The sequence below is a fragment of the Scyliorhinus canicula genome, chromosome 6 (assembly GCF_902713615.1).
Source record: "Scyliorhinus canicula chromosome 6, sScyCan1.1, whole genome shotgun sequence".
Classification (NCBI taxonomy): Eukaryota; Metazoa; Chordata; class Chondrichthyes; order Carcharhiniformes; family Scyliorhinidae; genus Scyliorhinus; species Scyliorhinus canicula.
This window is the reverse complement of record NC_052151.1, coordinates 157,347,688-157,366,279: the sequence shown is the minus strand read 5'-3', so window position 1 is coordinate 157,366,279 and position 18,592 is coordinate 157,347,688. Positions and strand designations below refer to the sequence as shown.

Sequence of the window (18,592 nt, the reverse complement as noted above, 5' to 3'; positions counted from 1 at the left end):
TGGGTGTAATTATTCACCCTGACCACTGGGTGTAATTCGTCACTCTGACCACTGCTTGTAAGTATTCACCCTGACACTGGGTGTAAGTACGCACCTTGACTATTGGGTGGAATTATCTACCCTGGCCACTGGGTGTAATTATTCACCCTGGCCACATGGGCGCAAGTACCGACACTGACCACTGAGTGTGATTACCCAACCTGACCACTGGGAGTAATTACTCACCTTGAGCACTGAGTGTAATTATTACTTTCGGGCACTAGGGGCAACCGCGAGTGAATTCAGCGTTCGGACTCCGCCATCTTAGTTAACTGCAGGTAAATTATTTCTATTAAACTTCATAAAACATCTTTTATTAAAGTTCCCCTCCCCGTTGAAACGTTTTATTGTTTCATTTTACTCAAACTTACATTAGCATATATAAAGCTTGTTGCCATTTCCCCATTTTCTGCCGGGGCTCGACTTCCCTCAGCAGCAGCTTCTCCCGGGAGTCCCGTCTGTCCCAACTTTGAACCTTCCTCAAAACTGCTGCAATGGGGCTAATCCTAGTCCCATCCCCAGCCTCCTCCAAACTCCATTCAAACCAGCTTCAAACTGTCCCAGCCCCACTGCAACACTGTCAAACTGTCCCAGCCACACTGCAACACTGTCAAACTGTCCCAGCCCCACTGTAACACTGTCAAACTATCCCAGCCCCACTGCAACACTGTCAAACTATCCCAGCCCCACTGCAACACTGTCAAACTATCCCAGCCCTACTGTAACACTGTCAAACTGTACCAGCCCCACTGCAACACTGTCAAACTGTCCCAGGGCCACTGTAACAATGTCAAACTGTACCAGCCCCACTGCAACACTGTCAAACTATCCCAGCCCCACTGTAACACTGTCAAACTGTCCCAGCCACACTGCAACACTGTCAAACTGTCCCAGCCCCACTGTAACACTGTCAAACTGTCCCAGCCCCACTGCAACACTGTCAAACTGTCCCAGCCCCACTGTAACACTGTCAAACTATCCCAGCCCCACTGCAACACTGTCAAACTGTCCCAGCCCCACTGCAACACTGTCAAACTGTCCCAGCCCCACTGTAACACTGTCAAACTGTCCCAGCCCCACTGTAACACTGTCAAACTGTACCAGCCCCACTGCAACACTGTCAAACTATCCCAGCCCCACCGTAACAATGTCGAACAGTACCAGCCCCACTGTAACACTGTCAAACTGTCCCAGCCCCACTGTAACACTGTCAAACTGTCCCAGCCCCACTGCAACACTGTCCCAGCCCCACTGCAACAATGTCAAACTGTCCCAGCCCCACTGCAACAATGTCAAACTCCATCAGCCCCACTGTAACACTGTCAAACTTTACCAGCCGCACTGCAACACTGTCAAACTGTCCCAGCCCCACTGTAACACTGTCAAACTGTCCCAGCCCCACCGTAACACTGTCAAACTGTCCCAGCCCCACTGTAACACTGTCAAACTGTCCCAGCCCCACCGTAACACTGTCAAACTGTACCAGCCCCACTGTAACACTGTCAAACTGTCCCAGCCCCACTGTAACACTGTCAAACTGTCCCAGCCCCACCGTAACACTGTCAAACTGTACCAGCCCAACTGTAACACTGTCAAACTATCCCAGCCCCACTGTAACACTGTCAAACTCCATCAGCCCCACTGTAACACTGTCAAACTGTCCCAGCCCCACTGTAACCCTGTCAAACAGTACCAGCCCCACTGCAACACTGTCAAACTATCCCTGCCCCACTGCAACACTGTCAAACTATCCCAGCCCCACTGTAACACCGTCAAACTCCATCAGCCCCACTGCAACGCTGTCAAACTCCATCAGCCCCACTGCAACACTGTCAAACTCCACCAGCCCCATTGTAACACTGTCAAACTCCACCAGCCCCACTGCAACACTGTCAAACTCCACCCCCCCCACTGCAACACTGTCAAACTCCACCAGCCCCACTGCAACACTGTCAAACTCCACCAGCCCCACTGCAACACTGTCAAACTCCATCAGCCCCACTGGAACACTGTCAAACTCCACCAGCCCCACTGTAACACCGTCAAACTCCATCAGCCCCACTGCAACGCTGTCAAACTCCATCAGCCCCACTGGAACACTGTCAAACTCCACCAGCCCCATTGTAACACTGTCAAACTCCACCAGCCCCACTGCAACACTGTCAAACTCCACCCACCCCCACTGCAACACTGTCAAACTCCACCAGCCCCACTGCAACACTGTCAAACTCCACCAGCCCCACTGCAACACTGTCAAACTATCCCAGCCCCACTGCAACACTGTCAAACTATCCCAGCCCTACTGTAACACTGTCAAACTGTACCAGCCCCACTGCAACACTGTCAAACTGTCCCAGGGCCACTGTAACAATGTCAAACTGTACCAGCCCCACTGCAACACTGTCAAACTATCCCAGCCCCACTGTAACACTGTCAAACTGTCCCAGCCACACTGCAACACTGTCAAACTGTCCCAGCCCCACTGTAACACTGTCAAACTGTCCCAGCCCCACTGCAACACTGTCAAACTGTCCCAGCCCCACTGCAACACTGTCAAACTGTCCCAGCCCCACTGCAACACTGTCAAACTGTCCCAGCCCCACTGTAACACTGTCAAACTGTCCCAGCCCCACTGTAACACTGTCAAACTGTACCAGCCCCACTGCAACACTGTCAAACTATCCCAGCCCCACCGTAACAATGTCGAACAGTACCAGCCCCACTGTAACACTGTCAAACTGTCCCAGCCCCACTGCAACACTGTCCCAGCCCCACTGCAACAATGTCAAACTGTCCCAGCCCCACTGCAACAATGTCAAACTCCATCAACCCCACTGTAACACTGTCAAACTTTACCAGCCGCACTGCAACACTGTCAAACTGTCCCAGCCCCACTGTAACACTGTCAAACTGTCCCAGCCCCACCGTAACACTGTCAAACTGTCCCAGCCCCACTGTAACACTGTCAAACTGTCCCAGCCCCACCGTAACACTGTCAAACTGTACCAGCCCCACTGTAACACTGTCAAACTGTCCCAGCCCCACTGTAACACTGTCAAACTGTCCCAGCCCCACCGTAACACTGTCAAACTGTACCAGCCCAACTGTAACACTGTCAAACTATCCCAGCCCCACTGTAACACTGTCAAACTCCATCAGCCCCACTGTAACACTGTCAAACTGTCCCAGCCCCACTGTAACCCTGTCAAACAGTACCAGCCCCACTGCAACACTGTCAAACTATCCCTGCCCCACTGCAACACTGTCAAACTATCCCAGCCCCACTGTAACACCGTCAAACTCCATCAGCCCCACTGCAACGCTGTCAAACTCCATCAGCCCCACTGCAACACTGTCAAACTCCACCAGCCCCATTGTAACACTGTCAAACTCCACCAGCCCCACTGCAACACTGTCAAACTCCACCCCCCCCCACTGCAACACTGTCAAACTCCACCAGCCCCACTGCAACACTGTCAAACTCCACCAGCCCCACTGCAACACTGTCAAACTCCATCAGCCCCACTGGAACACTGTCAAACTCCACCAGCCCCACTGTAACACCGTCAAACTCCATCAGCCCCACTGCAACGCTGTCAAACTCCATCAGCCCCACTGGAACACTGTCAAACTCCACCAGCCCCATTGTAACACTGTCAAACTCCACCAGCCCCACTGCAACACTGTCAAACTCCACCCACCCCCACTGCAACACTGTCAAACTCCACCAGCCCCACTGCAACACTGTCAAACTCCACCAGCCCCACTGCAACACTGTCAAACTCCACCAGCCCCACTGCAACACTGTCAAACTCCATCAGCCCCACTGGAACACTGTCAAACTCCACCAGCCCAGTGCAACACTTTCAAACTCTACCAGCGCAGTGCAACACTGTCAAACTCCACCAACCCCACTGTAGCACTGCCAAACTCCACTAACCCTACTGCAACACTGTCAAACTGTCCCAGCCCCACTGCAACACTGTCAAACTCCACCAACCCAGTGCCACACTGTCAAACTCTATCAGCCTTGTGCAACACTTTCAAACTCCACCAGCACAACTGCAACACTGTCAAACTCTATCAGCCCCACTGCAACACTTTCAAACTCCACCAGCCCAACTGCAACATTGTCAAACTCCACCAGCTCCACTGGAACAGTTCCACTGCAACACTGTCAAACACCACCAGCCCAGTGCAACACTGTCCAACTGGCCCAGCCTTATGCAACACTGTCAAACTCCACAACCTCCATTCCAGGTTTTCCATCTTTCTAAGACTATCCTCAAATTGTTTAAAGCAGAGTACTGTCCTCCCTTCACCAGCATTGACATCAAAGCAGTGCAGAGGTCACCCTTTGTCCCGCCCCAAATAAACAAAACCTTTATTTGCTCTCTATTAAGCATTAAAAAGATGTTATTTAGACCAATCTCCTGAAAATGTATAGTATAGATGTTAAATTGTTACTCCTGACTTCCCCTGTTTTTCCAAACCCATCCCAATTCTATTTCCTATGAATGGAAAACGTTTGAAAACATTGAACAAAATAATCTTTGCACTAGATATGATGGTTATTATATGGATGATCAGACCCCTGTTTAAAAATGAGACACTAGCAAATGATTTTGCTAGTTTAACATCACTGCACATTTAGTGGTGAGTTTTGAAACTGTGCTACTTTACGTTTTGCCCTCTCCTAGGAAACGCAGAAATGCTCTGTTCTGTGCAATGATTGGGCCAGGGTGGGATGAGTAAGATCTTTGCATTAGAGCCTGTGACACATAGAACAGTTACTACAGATAACAGTATTAATTCAGGACTGGTCACATCAAAGGTGGATGGAAAGGAATTTTAATTCTGTATATTGTGAGACTGAATAAGAAAAGCTGATTAAATGCAGACCTTTGGTCTGTTTTCCGTTTTGCATGGTTTGCAATGCCGGATGATGCAGCTCGAGGTCAGTGCCTGCCTGACTCTAAGTTCACTCTGCAGGTTTACGGTTGAGTTGTTGAGCAGGCTGCAACGTTTTTGCATTTCAACGTCACTCGCTGGCTGGTGAGGTTGTAAACTGGTTTATCAAGGAAAAGTGGTATGTCAAATGCATAACTTGCATATTCATGTGAATTTGGTGTTGGTGTAATTTAAATTGTAGAAATCGGAATAAAATGAACAGTTTGTGAATTTGTGATGGAATTTTCTTTTTGAGAAACGTTTGTTATCTTTAGTGGCCTTTTAAAATTTGAAGCATTTGATGTTGTTATTTCTGTTTTGACGCTAAGATTTGCCAAAGAAAAAATACAAAATTCTTATTCCTATGGGAAGTTCGAAATGCCCATTTAGAATCTATTCAAGCTGGAACGTTGATTGCTAAAAAATATAGCTCATTAGCCTATAAAAGGCCATGACATAGAAGCAATTTAATGCACCAGTTAATGCGTGAACAATAGTGGAAAGATTTAATCATATACAGGTCTGTACATTTTCGGAAAAAGGTGACAAGGTGGTAGTGCACAATGTAAGGTGAAACAATGTGCATTTGCATAGCACCTTTCAAGTTAGAAAACCATTCCAGTGTGCTTCACCGATAGACATGTAAGAACTGGTTTCACGCTAGAGAATGAGTGGTGAGTAAAACTTGGTGAGGAGATGGCTTTTCAAAGGTTTTTAAATGAAGGGGAAGATGGCAAGAGAGAGCAATTTAGGGAGGTATTTACAAAAACCTGACAGCAGCATCTGAATGCTCTGCTGGCAGCTGTGGACGGAGGGAGAGTGTATGCACCTTAAAAAGGTGGCTGTGGAGAGAGTAAATACATTGATTAGAATTTTCCAACATTCCTGATGTTCTGGAAGGGTCCCAGTGGATTGGAAAATATCAAATTTAATACCTTTATTCAAGGAAATGAGACAGAAAACTAGCTAGTTAGCCTAACATCTGTCAGAGGGAAATTGCTCAAATATATCATAAAGGAGCTGATAGTAGGTCACTTAGAAAATCATAATGGGATCAGACAGATTTTGTGATAGGGAAATGGGGTTTAGCTAATTTAATAGAGTTCTTTGAGGAAGAACAAGCAAGCTGGATAACATTAGTGTACCAAAAGGCATTTGGTAAGGTGCCATACCAGATAAGAGCGCATGTAGGGGGTAACGACCTAGCATGGATAAAGGATTGGTTAATGAACAGGAAGTAGGGATAAATGGATATTTTACGGATTGGCAAGGAGGAACTGGAGGAGTGACACAGGGATCAGTGCAACCTAGGGCCTCAACCATTCACAATCAATGTCAATGAATTTGATGAAGAGACCAAATATATGGGGAGCCATTTAAATAAATGTGAAAGGGGTCCCACAGCGAGCGCGTTTAGTCATGTGTTAGTCCCGGTGCTCGCAGTGTCGAGAATCACAACGCTATTAAACGGCACTCGGGTTATTTAGGGGGCCTCAGCGGAAAAAGCATGGCCAACGCCACACATAACCCTGTTTTCTGCATGAGGAGCTTAGCTCGCCAGAATTTCTCAGTGTAGCGAGAGATTGGGACGCCATTTTTAAATGGCATCACAAACTCTTTGCAGTGCCAACCTGGTACCCTGGCAGTGCACCTGAAAGCTGGCATTGCCAACTGGGCCTTAGTATGTCTGGTCCTGCCCTATTACCCCTGGGACGTAGTCTTCGATCCTTGTGGGCAGGATCTTCGCCAATAATTTGGCATCCACATTTAACAGGGAGATCGGCCTGTAAGACCCACACTTTTCCGGGTCCTTATCCCGCTTTAAAATGAGGGAGATCGACGCCTGTGACAATGTCGGTCGGGGGGGCACCCTACTCCTTTGCTTCATTGAAGGGCCTTACCAACAACGATCCCACAACCCCTGAGAACCTCTTAGAAAATTTCACCGGGTACCCATTCGGTCCCGAGGCCTTACCCCATTGCATCGGCTCCAGCCCCTCTGCTACTTCTACAAGCACAACTCTTCATCAACCTTGGGGAACTCCAACCCTCCCAGAAACCGCCTCAGCCCCTCTTCCCCGGCTGGGGGTTCCGACTCGTATAATTTGTTGGAAAACTCCTTGGACACCCCATTCACTCCCGCCGGGTCCAAGACTGTATTCCCACCTGTGTCCTTTACTTTCCCAATCTCTCTCGCCGCCTCCTGCTTCCTCAACTGGTGTGTTAACATCCTACTCGCTTTCTCTCCATACTCATTTACCACCCCTCTCACCCTTCGCCCTACTGCCTTACCCAAACAACCCAAATTCCATTTGCAGCCTCTGGCGTTCCTTTAACAGCCCTTCCTCTGGGGCCTCTGCATATCTCCTGTCCAACTGCAGGATTTCCTCCACTAGCCTTTCTATCTCCACCCCTCCACCTTCCCCCTGTGTGCCCAAATCGAAATAAACTCCCCCCTGACCATTGCTTTCAGTGCCTCCCAAACCGTACCTGCCGAAACCTCCCCCGTATCATTAATCTCTACATATCCCTGGCTGGCCTTCCTTACCGGCTCACAGTACTTCCTCTGCTAACAGTCCAACATGCAGCCTCCATTGTGGCCGCTGCCCCTCCCCCACTGCTCACTTGTAAATCCACCCAGTGCGGGACATGGTCCGACACCACTATTGCTTAATACTCGACATCTACCACCCCTGCCAACAACGTCTTATCCAACATGAATAAATCTGTTCGGGAGTACACCTTGTGCACATGGGAGTAAAACGAAAATTCTTTTGCCCTCGGCCTCCCAAATCTCCACAGATCCACCCCCATCCCCAATGTGCTCCATGAACCTACAAAGCTCCTTAGCTGTAGCCGACACCCTCCCCAACCTCTAGCTCGATCGACCCAGTCTCGGCTCCAGGACTGTATTAAAGCTCCCCCACCTCCCGGATGAGAGTCCAGGTCCGGAATCTTCTCCAGCACCCGCCTCATAAATTCCACATTGTTCCAGTTCGGGGCATAGATGTTTACTAACACCACCGACATCCCCTCCAATTTCCTGCTTATCATAACGTACTTACCCCAGAGTCTGCCACTATATTTCCCACCTCGAATGCCACCCGCTTATTAACCAAAATCGCCACTCCCTTTGTTTTAAAGTCCAATCCTGAATGAAATACTTGCCCAACCCATCCCTTCCTCAGCCCAACCTGGTCTCCCACATCCGCCTTCAATCGCTTTAAGAGTGCAAACACGCGTCCCTCTTGACTGGCCCATTCAATCCTTGCACGTTCCATGTGACCAGCCTGGTCGGGGGGCACCCTGCTCCCTCTGCTGATCAACCATAGTCGCTCTTGGGCCTCCCCTGACACTTTAAATGCCCTTCCCCTGTCAGCAGTACACCCCCCCAACCCTCAAATCCCCCGTAACAACCCCTGTTCCCCATCCCCCCCACTGACCTTCCACTCACCCCCCCCATTGCACTTCTGTGAACTAGCCTGCCCAGCTAGCCTGGCAGCCCCCGCCCATGGCGCCTAGCATCCTACCCCCCACTAATTACCCTCTCCCGGCTTGAACATTAGTGCAAACAAGCAAAAACAACCCCTACCCAAACCCAAACAAAGAGACTAACTTCCTGTTTCCTATCAAAGAACAAAGAACAAACCTGAAGCCGAAAAAGAAAGAAATGGTGCCAAACATAAGTTCACAGCAACATCATAACAGCATCTCCACCAAAGTTCAAAGTCCACCTTCTCCTGCCAGTCCATTGTCTTCAACAAAATTTACCACCTCCTCCACCGAACCAAAGTACAGTTCACGGCCTTCGTAGGTCACGTAGACGTGCCGGGTACAGTAGCCCAAACTTCACCCCCTTGTAGAGGTCTGCCTTGACCTTGTTAAAGCTCGCTCTCCACTTGGCCAACTCAGCACCCAGGTCCTGGTACACTCAGATTTCACTGCCCTCCCAGGTGCAGCGCCTCGTCTATCTGGCGCACCTTATAATTTGCTCCTTGTCCAGGAACCGGTGCAACCGCACCACTATTCGACTCCATTGGTATCAAGTGTGTTCTACGTAGCGCCGGTGCCAGCCACTCAATGGTAGCAGAATCGGTCCAGGTGCAGCGCCGATTGTTCTGTCGTAAAAGTCCATGGATTCTCCATTGGAGCCAACACTTAGTCTCGGAACGGAGAATCCCGTCCCCTGTGTCTTATGTTTCTGTGGTATTATTGTGCGGAAATAATGTAAATACAAAAGCTGAATTTTGCCTTTCCTGCCGATGTCTTTGAAGTCAATTTTAACAGGAAGCATCATTCCTTTCTCCAAGCTCAGACCCAGAAATTGCTTTGTGCTGACAGATTGGTGAGGTCTGGGCAAAAGAATATTTACCTTTTTGGTGGTGGTCTCCAGCGGTCCCTTTAAGGATTGCCTGTGGAGCACATTTACTACATTTACTAATGCAGGTTGTGTTTGGGGCAACCTAATGTTGAAAAGCGAATGTCAAATGGGTACTTTACCCATACTTGCATATGCAAGTGACTAATGCCTGTCTCAAACCATTTTCTGCCCTGACCAATATGGCGGGCAGTGAACTTCCAACACTTAATGAAGATGCAGCATATTGAATGCCAAAATGCCAATTTTGCTGCAAATAAATGGACAGGCATTGAATTTCAAAGCTCCAGTGCTCTTGATCTTGTTTCTATACCTCCCCCTCCCGTAAAGCAGGCAAGTGTGCTGTTAGTCTTCTGTTACTACCATTCTGTCGGTACTCAGTATAACCTTTAGAGAGTGACATGAAGACAACTTCCCTGCATCGCCTTCCTCTTATTGCATTGAAAGGCTGCTGCTGATTTCCTGCAGACTAGTGGATCCACACAATGGGCTGTTGTCATGATTTGCAGAACCACATGAAAGCAGATCTTCATTTCTTTTGGAAAAAGGCATGGCAGGTGGTTTATACAGGAGATATTGGGATCTGTATCACACCCACGCCTCAGAAAGTTGCTTGTACCATAGTGAAATGAAGTGTTTTGTGACTATCGGTCGTTTGGGAGAGTTTTGATGTCCCTTCCTGGTGCTGAAGGGTCTTACTTCAACCCTAATAGCCGAACAACACCGATCAAGTACTTAGTGCAACCTAAACATAAGGACCCACATTACTGTGCCATTGCACATTTAATGTATTGAATACTACAAGTGCTGGGCTGCAGGGAAAATACTTCAATCTTATTATTGCATTTCACCTTGGTTTGATTTCAATATATAATTTACAAAAAGAAAAGATTGCTTTGCGATTTGTTGCAATAAATTTCATTTGTCAAGAGCATTATAATCAGAAAGAAATTACAACATTTAATCTGTTAGAACTGATTGAAGAATGGCAGCTCGTCCGATCCAGGAAAAGACGGGAAAACTTCCAGACTTTGTCCAGTTGAATGACTTGGCTTGTGAAACAACAGGAGCAAAGGTAAGCGTACATTGGCGTTCGATAATTTGACAAGCCCTTGTAGAATGTATAAATAAATAAATTGCTTTTATATCAAGACTTTAATGTCCTAATTTTCCCAAAGTCGTTTAAAACCATTGGATTACTTTGCAAGTCCAGTTAATTCTTGTTTGTAGGAAAATGTGACAACTGGTTAATGTACAAGACCCAATGAACAGCAAATAAATATGTGATTGACCTAGCTAATACATGTTTGGAATGGTAGGCATATTACTGGGAAAAGTCCCTACAATTTTTCAAATATGAAAAGAGATCTTTGACATTTAATTAAATAGGGCTGTTTAATGTGAATGTGAATGCCAGCACCTCAGCTAATGCAGCGCTCCCTCAGCCTAGAGTCAAAATTCTATTTGTGAATCTTTGGCGGGTGGTGGGGAATTGCAAAATGCAAGCTGAGGCATTTGTAACCATTTTCAGCCAAAGCACCAGGAAAATTATTCTTTTGACCTATTTCTGACTTCCGGAGCATCACAACTACCAGTCCTCAGCTAATTAATTTCACTGTAGGGGCGGCACGGTGACTCAGTGGTTAGCACTGCTGCCTTACGGCACCGAGGATCCAGGTTCGAATCAGACCCCGGGCACTGTCCGTGTGGAGCTTGCACATTCTTCCCGTGTCTACGTGGGGTCACCCCCACAGCCCAAAGATGTGCAGGGCAGGTGGATTGGCCACGCTAAATTGCCCCTTAATTGGAACAAAAATAAGTGTTGGGTACTCTAAATGTGTAACAAGTAAAATTCATTTCACTTTATGCGACATCAAGAAATGATTGAATGCTCTGGGCTAAACAAGCCCAAAGGCCCTGACAGCATTTGAGCTGTAGTGTTGCAATACACTCCAGGAATAGCTGTGATCCACCGTCTCTTCCTCCCCCTCTCCCCCCCCCCCCCCCCCTCCCCCCCACCCACTCCCCCAACTAAAGCTTTCCAGTAGAAAATTGGCTTCTACCTGATAATTGTGGAAAAGTGTCCGGTTTGGCACTTGCTCACCAAAACCTGCCCACTGAAGATCCGTTTGGGTTCCACCAAAATCACTTGGCTCCAGTCCAGTCCTCATTACAACCTTGGTCAAAACATGGAAAAAGGAATCTAATTCCAAAGATGAAGTGACTGCAAGACAGTATTTTTTTTCTTAAGCCCTCGCAAAATTGAAACCATTGAGGATCGGGGGTGGGGGGGGGGGGGGGGGGGGGGAATCCACTGGTTGGAGCCACACCTGGTGTTCGAAATTAGGTGGTCTTACCCATAAGTTTATAAATTACTCTTCAAAACTGTATGATTTAAACCATTTATCGTTGATGTTCACAGGAATTCAGCGTACAGTAATCACAAGCGTACAGTAATTGACAATAATTAAACATGCACTCACAGCAATACCTTGCCAATGGTAGAAAATAAAAATACATTCTGTTTCAAGTACGTTCAAGTTTGATCAGGCCTCATCAAATTCTCAGGATTCTCTCTAAAAACACACTTGTGTCTTTTCCCCCAAATCCTGCTGCCTCCAAATTCACATTTCCATTAAATTATCTTATTCAATTAACTGAAATGTCCATTCCCTCCACCGCTGGCATACTATGACTGCAGTGTGTACTATTTACATGATTCACTGCAACAAATAGCTTCTACCACCTAGAAAGACAAAGTGTGGCAAATGCATAAAATCATCACCACTTCCAAATATCTTTCCAAATCAGAAAGCATCCTGCCTTGGAGATATGGTGGTGTTCCTATGCTCTCTGTCGGCCAAAATCCTGGAACTCTCTGCCTAACAATGGTGCAGGCATGCTTTCACCACAGGGGCTGTAACGGTTCAAGAACATTCACCACCACTTTTTATGATGACTATATAACTGGGCAATAAATAGCAGTCTTGCAAGTGACACCTATATTTAGAAGGTGACTTAAGAATGAGTCATTGAATCATAGGTTAATATTTAATGGAGAGCCAGCAAAAGCCTTGCATTGCCTCTTCTCGGGAAGGTCCACTATACAAAGTGCCGCTCAAGGAGAGCAGTAGGCCTTCAAGGATCCCAGAGCCGAAGTCCCGCCTGGGGTTAGTTGCTGATCAGTCAGAGGCCGGCAGATCTATTAAACAGCAGCACCACCAGGGGGCGGTGGCTGCAGCCCGCGTAACATCCTCCTGTGGCCTGGTATTGTCGCTGTATTCTAGGCAGAGTTGAGTCATGTCGAGATGGGGGGAGGTCACAGGATGGGCAGTGGGCACCCACTTCTTGATGCAGGATCCCATGATCAGGCACTAAGTGTCTTTGATTAAGGACCCCTCCCCTCCGAGCCCACAAGGGACTCCACACAGATTTTCTGCTTGCGGCAAGCCCGCCGCCTGCTGCTCTGTTAATAATGACCTTTAGGGAAGGAAATCTGCCATCTTTACCTGGTCTGGCCTACATGTGACTCCAGACCCACAGCAATGTGGTTGACTCTTAACTGCCCCCTCAAGAGGAATTAGGGATGGGCAATCAATGATGGCAGTGCCTGCGATGCCCACGTTCTGTGAACAACAGGAGGCCATTTGGCTCATTGAGTCTTTAGTGGCTCTCTGTGCAGCTATCCTGTCAGCCCCACTCTTCCACCCGATTCCCATAGCCCCTGAAGTCTATTTCCTTTAAGTGCCTTTTGTGAGGGCCACGAAGAATCCAGCACGAGTTTTAAGGATACAAATAAATAACATTTATTTACGGAACGACAGCGCCTCTGGCGCCCACAGGACTGGCGTCCACGACGGGATCGGCGCCCACAAGTCTGACACGGACATGGCTCCTCATCCATTGGTTCTGGAGAAGGCTCCCTTCGGGGAGGAATGTCCGAGGGCCACTGGCGTCGATCCGGACGTCGCCTCGCCCAAGGTACCATAGGGGTGCAGGGGGACGCTTTCGGACGGAAGGGGTTGCGCCCCAAGGCATGCACCTCCATTCCCTGAAGCTCCCAAACTCCTCGTTCTGTGCTCTCTCGGGACAATACTATTTGAATGGCCTGTTGAAAAGTCAATGTTGGCTCAGCTAACAACTTTCTCTGGGTGGCCGCATTGTTAATACTGCAAACCAAACGGTTGCGTAACATTTCTGACAAGGTCTCACCATAGTCACAGTACTCCGCAATCCTGTGTAGCCTGGATAGAAAGTCGGCAAGGGATTCTCCTGGGGTCCTCTCAGCGGTATTAAACCGGTAATGTTGGACTATCGTGGATGGGGTTGGGTTAAAATGTTGCCCCACTAAGTTCACAAGTTCATCAAACGTTTTGGTGTCCGGCGCAGTTGGGTACGTAAGGCTTCTAATCACCCCAAACGTATGCGGGCCGCAGGCGGTGAGTAATATGACCACCTGGCGCTCGTTTTCGGTGATGTTGTTTGCCCGGAAATAGTAACGCATCCATTGTGCGTACTGGTTCCAGCACAGCATCAAAAACATCCAAACGTCCATAGAGAGGCATGGTGTAATAGAAAACAACTTCCAACCTGTATCCAACAGAAATCCAGGGAGGTGGCTTCAGCAGCGTCGACAGCTATCCACTTTAACCCTCGTCGCCAGTTTTGTGAGGGCCACGAAGAATCCAGCATGAGTTTTAAGGATACAATGAAATAACATTTATTTACAATAACGTATATATACAACAGCAGCAGCAACTTCCCTTGCTGCTCACTCCTCTCTCTCTATCCAGTTCCAAACTGGCCAGCTCTATTTATGCAGGGAGTCTGCTAATGATTTCTCCGCTCCCATAGAATTGTGGGATTGTCATTAGTCCCCAGCCAATGGCAAGCAGTCAGCTTATAACATCCCTCCCCCCCAAAGTCCGAGGAATCCACTGAAGACCCTGGCAAGGGAGGGCTTCGGACTCGTTTTGCCGCAGGCCGGACACCATTTGCTCGAGGCGCTGGATCGGGCGGCGTGTAACGAGACGGAGACCGGCGCTTCTGTGATGAACGGGGAAACGGTTGTATGTCCACGGCCTCTGGGCCCGAGGATTCCCCCTCTGAGGCGTCCTATTTCTCCATCTCGGAGTTGGAGTCTGCTGCCTCCGTCATCTCGGCGTCTCTATCTCCACACGGTTCTGTCACGACCTGCGCAGGCTTTGAGTGAGGCACCAGAGGAAGATTGTAAGGAATACTTTCCACTGTGTCTTGTCTCTGTGGCTGTAGAAATGAGCTCCGGGGGTGGGGAATCTTTGGAAGGGATGGTCTTCTGGACCGAACGTGGTCTACATGTTTGCGCTGGAGACGACCCTGGGCTTGCACCTGGTAAGAGATTGGGCCCGTTTGGTGAAAGATTACGCCAGGGACCCACAGGGCACCACCAGCAAAATTCCGAACGAACACTGGGTCACCGGGCGCAAACTGCCGAATCGGCCGATGCCGACAAAAACCCTGTCCCTGCCGTTCTTGTGTGCGGTGTACTTTTGGGGCAATGTCCGGGAAAACCAAGCTAAGGCGGGTGCGAAGTATCCGGCCCATTAGGAGTTCTGCGGGAGCTACCCCAGTCAACGCATGGGGGGGGGTGGTCCTATATAAAAACAAAAAATGAGCCGGTCTCGACCCGGAAGACTGCTTCTTTAGGCCTCATTTGAATGTCTGCACTGCGCGCTCCGCCAACCCATTTGAAGCCGGGTGGTAAGGGGCAGTGCGGATATGGCGTATGCCGTTCATCTTCATGAACCTCGCAAACTCCTCACTTGTGAACGGAGTGCCATTGCCCGTGACCAGCACCTCGGGGAGGCCATGCGTACTGAAAGACAAACGCATCTTCTCGATTGTTGCGCAGGACGTTGTGCCTACCATCTTATGCACCTCTAGCCATTTAGACTGGGCATCGATTAAAAGAAGGAATATGGATCCTTGAAAAGGGCCGGCGAAATCCGCATGCAAGCGTGCCCAAGGCCGCCCTGGCCATTCCCAGTGATGTAGGGCCGCAGCTGGCAGAAGCTTCTGATGCTCCTGGCAAATGGAGCAGTTTTGGGCCACCTTCTCAATGTCGGTGTCGAGGCCTGGCCACCAGACATAACTCTGGGCCAACATTTTCATTTTGGTACACCTGGATGCCCATTGTGCAAGTCTCTCAGTATCAGCTCCTGTCCTTTTTCCGGAACAATCACACGCGTCCCCCACAAAAGGATGCCGTCTTCCATGCTGAATTCTGACAGCCTGGAGGAAAATGCCCGCAACTCACTTGGGAGCTGTCGATGCTGCCCACCATACAGGACTATATGCGGAACCTTTGAGGGGACTGGCTCCGTCTGGGTCCATTCACGGATCTGTGATGCCGTGACAGGCAAGGTGTTCATAAAATTTAGGGTTGCAACCACCTCACCGGTCGTGGGGGTCGACATGGGGCCGGTCGATAAAGGCAATCGGCTCAGTGCATCGGCATTCACTATCTGGGTTCCTGGTTTGTGCTCCAGGGAATACTCGTATGCAGCGAGCAACAAAGCCCAGCGCTGGATCCGTGCGGAAGCACTGGGCGGTATTGGCTTATCCTCTCTGAAAAGTTCCAGCAGAGACTTATGATCAGTCACGATAGTGAAGTGGCGGCCATACACGTACTGATGGAAACGTTTCACCGCAAAGACCACCGACAGGCCCTCCTTCTCCATCTGCGCGTACTTTTTTTCCGCTGCAGTCAGTGTGCGGGAGGCGAATGCTATCGGCCGCTCGGCACGGTTCCCCATCCTGTGGGACAGGACGGCCCCAATACCATACGGGGATGCATCACATGTGAAGAGCAAAGGCTTTCCAGGATCATAGTGGGTTAGCAACCCAGACAACGACAATTGTTGTTTTACCCGCCGGAAAGCGGTTTCCTGCGGCTGACCCCAAACCCAGGTGTGATTCTTCTTTAGCAGAATGTGCAACGGGGCCAGGGTAGTTGCCAGATTGGGGAGGAACTTTCCGTAATAGTTTACGAGACCGAGAAACGAACGAAGATGCGAAGTGTCAGTTGGGGCGGGGGCCTGTTGAATCGCACGCACCTTCTCTGCGACGGGGGGCAAACCTTCGCGGTCCACCCGATAACCCAGGTAGACTACTTCCTTCGCCTGAAAAACGCACTTTGTGCGATGTTAGCAGACTCCAGCCTCCGAAAAGCATCTAAGGACAGCCTCCAAATTTTGCAAATGTTCCTGCTCCGACGTCCCTGTGATCAAAACCTTATCTAAGTAAACAGCAACATGCGGTAAACCTCTCAAAATGCCCTCCATAACGCGTTGAAGAATAGCGCAGGCAGAGGATACTCCAAAAGGCAAACGTGTGTATTCAGTGCACCTCAGCCAACCCTCCAGAAACTGTTTGGGGGATGTGCTGCCATTGCAACCGCAAATGGCGCAACCAGTCCCGACCAAACAGGCTGGGCCCATGGCCGCGCACCACGATAAGTGGGAAACACCCCCCCTGGTGTCCATAAACAGGGGTCACCATAGTTCCTGCAATGTCCAATGGTTCCCCCGTGTAGGTGGTAAACCTGGCCTGTGTATCAGTTAATGTAAGGGTCTGTATAACCCTGCTTGATGTGGTCTAATGTCCTCTGGGCGATCACGGAGACCGCTGTGTCAGTGTCCAACTCCATCTCAAGTGGGTGACTATTGAACCTTACTGTCACCTTAATGGGGGCCACACAGAGAGCTGCCACACAATGCAGCTGCAGGCAGTCGTCCTCCGTCTCCACGTCCTCGGGAGTAGTTGCCGCAGGTTCATCCAAATGGAAGGTACGGCCCCTGGACTGGCCCCAGTTTTGGTCGGAACGACAGCGCCTCTGGCGCCCACAGGACTGGCGTCCACGATGGGGTCGGCGCCCACAAGTCTGACACGGACATGGCTCCTCATCCATTGGTTCTGGAGAAGGCTCCCTTCGGGGAGGAATGTCCGAGGGCCACTGGCGTCGATCCGGACGTCGCCTCGCCCAAGGTACCGCAGGGGTGCAGGGGGACGCTTTCGGACGGAAGGGGTTGTGCCCCAAGGCATACCTCCATTCCCTGAAGCTCCCAAATTCCTCGTTCTGTGCTCTCTCGGGACAATACTATTTGAATGGCCTGTTGAAAAGTCAATGTTGGCTCAGCTAACAACTTTCTCTGGGTGGCCGCTTTGTTAATACTGCAAACCAAACGGTCGCGTAGCATTTCTGATAAGGTCTCACCATAGTCACAGTACTCCGCAATCCTGTGTAGCCTGGATAGAAAGTCGACAAGGAATTCTCCTGGGGTCCTCTCAGCGATATTAAACCGGTAATGTTGGACTATCGTGGATGAGGTTGGGTTAAAATGTTGCCCCACTAAGTTCACAAGTTCATCAAACGTTTTGGTGTCCGGCGCAGTTGGGTATGTAAGGCTCCTAATCACCCCAAACGTATGCGGGCCGCAGGCGGTGAGCAATATGACTGCCTGGCGCTCGTTTTCGGAGATGTTGTTTGCCCGGAAATAGTAACGCATCTGTTGTGCGTACTGGTTCCAGCTTTCCAGCGCAGCATCAAAAACATCCAAACGTCCATACAGAGGCATGGTGTAATAGAAAACAACTTCCAACCTGTCTCCAACAGAGATCCAGGGAGGTGGCTTCAGCAGCGTCGACAGCTATCCACTTTAACCCTCATCGCCAGTTTTGTGAGGGCCACGAAGAATCCAGCATGAGTTTTAAGGATACAATGAAATAACATTTATTTACAATAACGTATATATACAACAGCAGCAGCAGCAACTTCCCTTGTTGCTCACTCCTCTCTCTCTAGCCAGTTCCAAACTGGCCAGCTCTATTTATGCAGGGAGTCTGCTAATGATTTCTCCGCCTCCCTCACTGGGTAAGCTCATACTCCCACAGGATTGTGGGATTGTCATTAGTCCCCAACCAGTGGTAAGCAGGCAGGTTATAACAGTGCCCATTCAATTTCCCTTTGAACTTCTTGTTTCTGCTACCAAGTTTGGTATCTGCAGTTTTGAAATGTTATTCTGTGTGCCAAAATTCAAGTTATTTATATAAAACAAAAAAGGGCCTACAGCTGCGAACACTGTCTACTCCTTCAGTCCAAAAAACAACCATCTACCACGACTTGCTGCTTTGTGTCGTCAAGCCATTTAAAAAATCTAATTGAGCACAGATCCCCTGCTATTCTTG

The 18,592-nt window shown here is 49.2% G+C and overlaps 1 protein-coding gene across 2 annotated transcripts in view; it reads left to right on the top strand.

Moving 5' to 3' along the window:
* Nucleotides 1-255: 255 nt before the first annotated feature.
* allc (allantoicase) overlaps nucleotides 256-18,592 on the top strand; it is a 66,922-nt gene continuing 48,585 nt past the window's right edge. The window contains exons 1-2 of one of the 2 annotated variants that reach the window (XM_038800330.1): nucleotides 256-317; nucleotides 10,340-10,442. In XM_038800330.1, coding sequence (XP_038656258.1) covers nucleotides 10,353-10,442 — 90 coding nt within the window. In that variant the 5' untranslated portion in view covers nucleotides 256-317; nucleotides 10,340-10,352. Of the gene's footprint in view, nucleotides 318-5,020; nucleotides 5,129-10,339; nucleotides 10,443-18,592 lie in introns of those variants that run through there. The other variant, XM_038800329.1, reaches the window with a different exon arrangement.